Source organism: Arachis duranensis, chromosome 4 (genome assembly GCF_000817695.3).
Source record: "Arachis duranensis cultivar V14167 chromosome 4, aradu.V14167.gnm2.J7QH, whole genome shotgun sequence".
NCBI classification, from domain to species: Eukaryota; Viridiplantae; Streptophyta; class Magnoliopsida; order Fabales; family Fabaceae; genus Arachis; species Arachis duranensis.
The window spans coordinates 26,875,879-26,877,120 of NC_029775.3; the positions used below are offsets into that span (position 1 = coordinate 26,875,879).

Below are 1,242 nucleotides of genomic sequence, written 5' to 3' on the forward strand. Positions count from 1 at the left end.
TTTATTTATAAAGAATCTCAATGATAATTTTATTTTAGTATATGTTGATGATATTATTTTTGGATCTGTTGATGAATCTTTTTGTGCAGAATTTAGCAGCTTAATGACAAGTGAATTTGATATGAGTCTCATGGGTGAGCCCATTGTCTTTTTTGGACTACAAATAAAACAAATGAGGATCAAATTTTTGTACATTAAGAGAAATATGTCAAAGATTTGGTAAATACGTTTGGAATGGGGCTTGCTAAGCCAATAAACATTCCTATGCATGCTTCCACTAAGCTTGACAAAGATAAAAATGAAAATAATGTTGACAAGACAAGATACCAAAGAATGATAGGCTCACAAATATATTTAACAGCTTTAAGACCTGACATAATATTTATTGTGAGGCTGTGTTCAAGATTTCAATCCCAACCTAAAGAGTCTCACTTAAGTGCGGTGAAGAGAATCATTCGATACATCTTTGGCACCACAAATTACGGGTTATGGTATCCTAAATCTGACTCAATTAATTTAATTGGATATTCAGATGCTAATTTTGCAGGTGATAGAATAGATAGAAGAAGCACTAGTGCTATTTGCTGCACCATTGGAAATGTGTTGAATGTTTGGACTAACAAGAAACAAGGGAAAGTGGCGATGTTCACTGTAGAAGCTAAGTATATCGTTGTCTCTCTTTTCTGTTGTCAACTTTTTTACTACAAGTTGAATGTATCTAATATTCTTTTGATGTGTGATAACATGAGTGTTATTAACATTTCTAAAAACTTAGTTTTGCTCTCTAGAATAGAACACATTGAAGTTAAATATCACTCTATTAGAGAACTTGTCCACAATAGAAATATTGATATTCAATTTGTTAAGTTTAAGGATCAACTAGCTGATATTTTGACCAAACTATTAGTTGAAGAGAGGTTTTTGCAAGCTTAGAACTTCTCTAGAAATTATTTGTTCTTCTGATTTAATATGATTTTCTAATCACACTTTTCTAGTTTTGTCTTACAAGTAGACAGGTGATTTTTTTGCAAATGATGGTACTGGCTTATCATCCTCTAAAAAAAATTGGGCTTATGGTCTAAATCATTTGTACTATGTTTTGTTGATTGTTGGATCTGCAAAATTCACTTTAGAGTTTAATTTTGTTCTAAATATATTTTGATTTAAAATTTTCCTCTCAAAATCTCTCTTTTTATGTCTCATATCATCATATCTCATTAAACTTATTTTGTCTCCTGCAAA

The 1,242-nt window shown here is 30.6% G+C and overlaps 1 protein-coding gene across 1 annotated transcript; it reads left to right on the top strand.

Annotated features, from left to right (window-relative positions):
* Positions 1-234: 234 nt before the first annotated feature.
* LOC127746617 (secreted RxLR effector protein 161-like) lies at positions 235-933 on the top strand. The gene has a single exon (XM_052260489.1). It carries the CDS (start codon positions 235-237, stop codon positions 931-933), a length of 699 nt encoding a protein of 232 aa, XP_052116449.1.
* Positions 934-1,242: the final 309 nt, after the last annotated feature.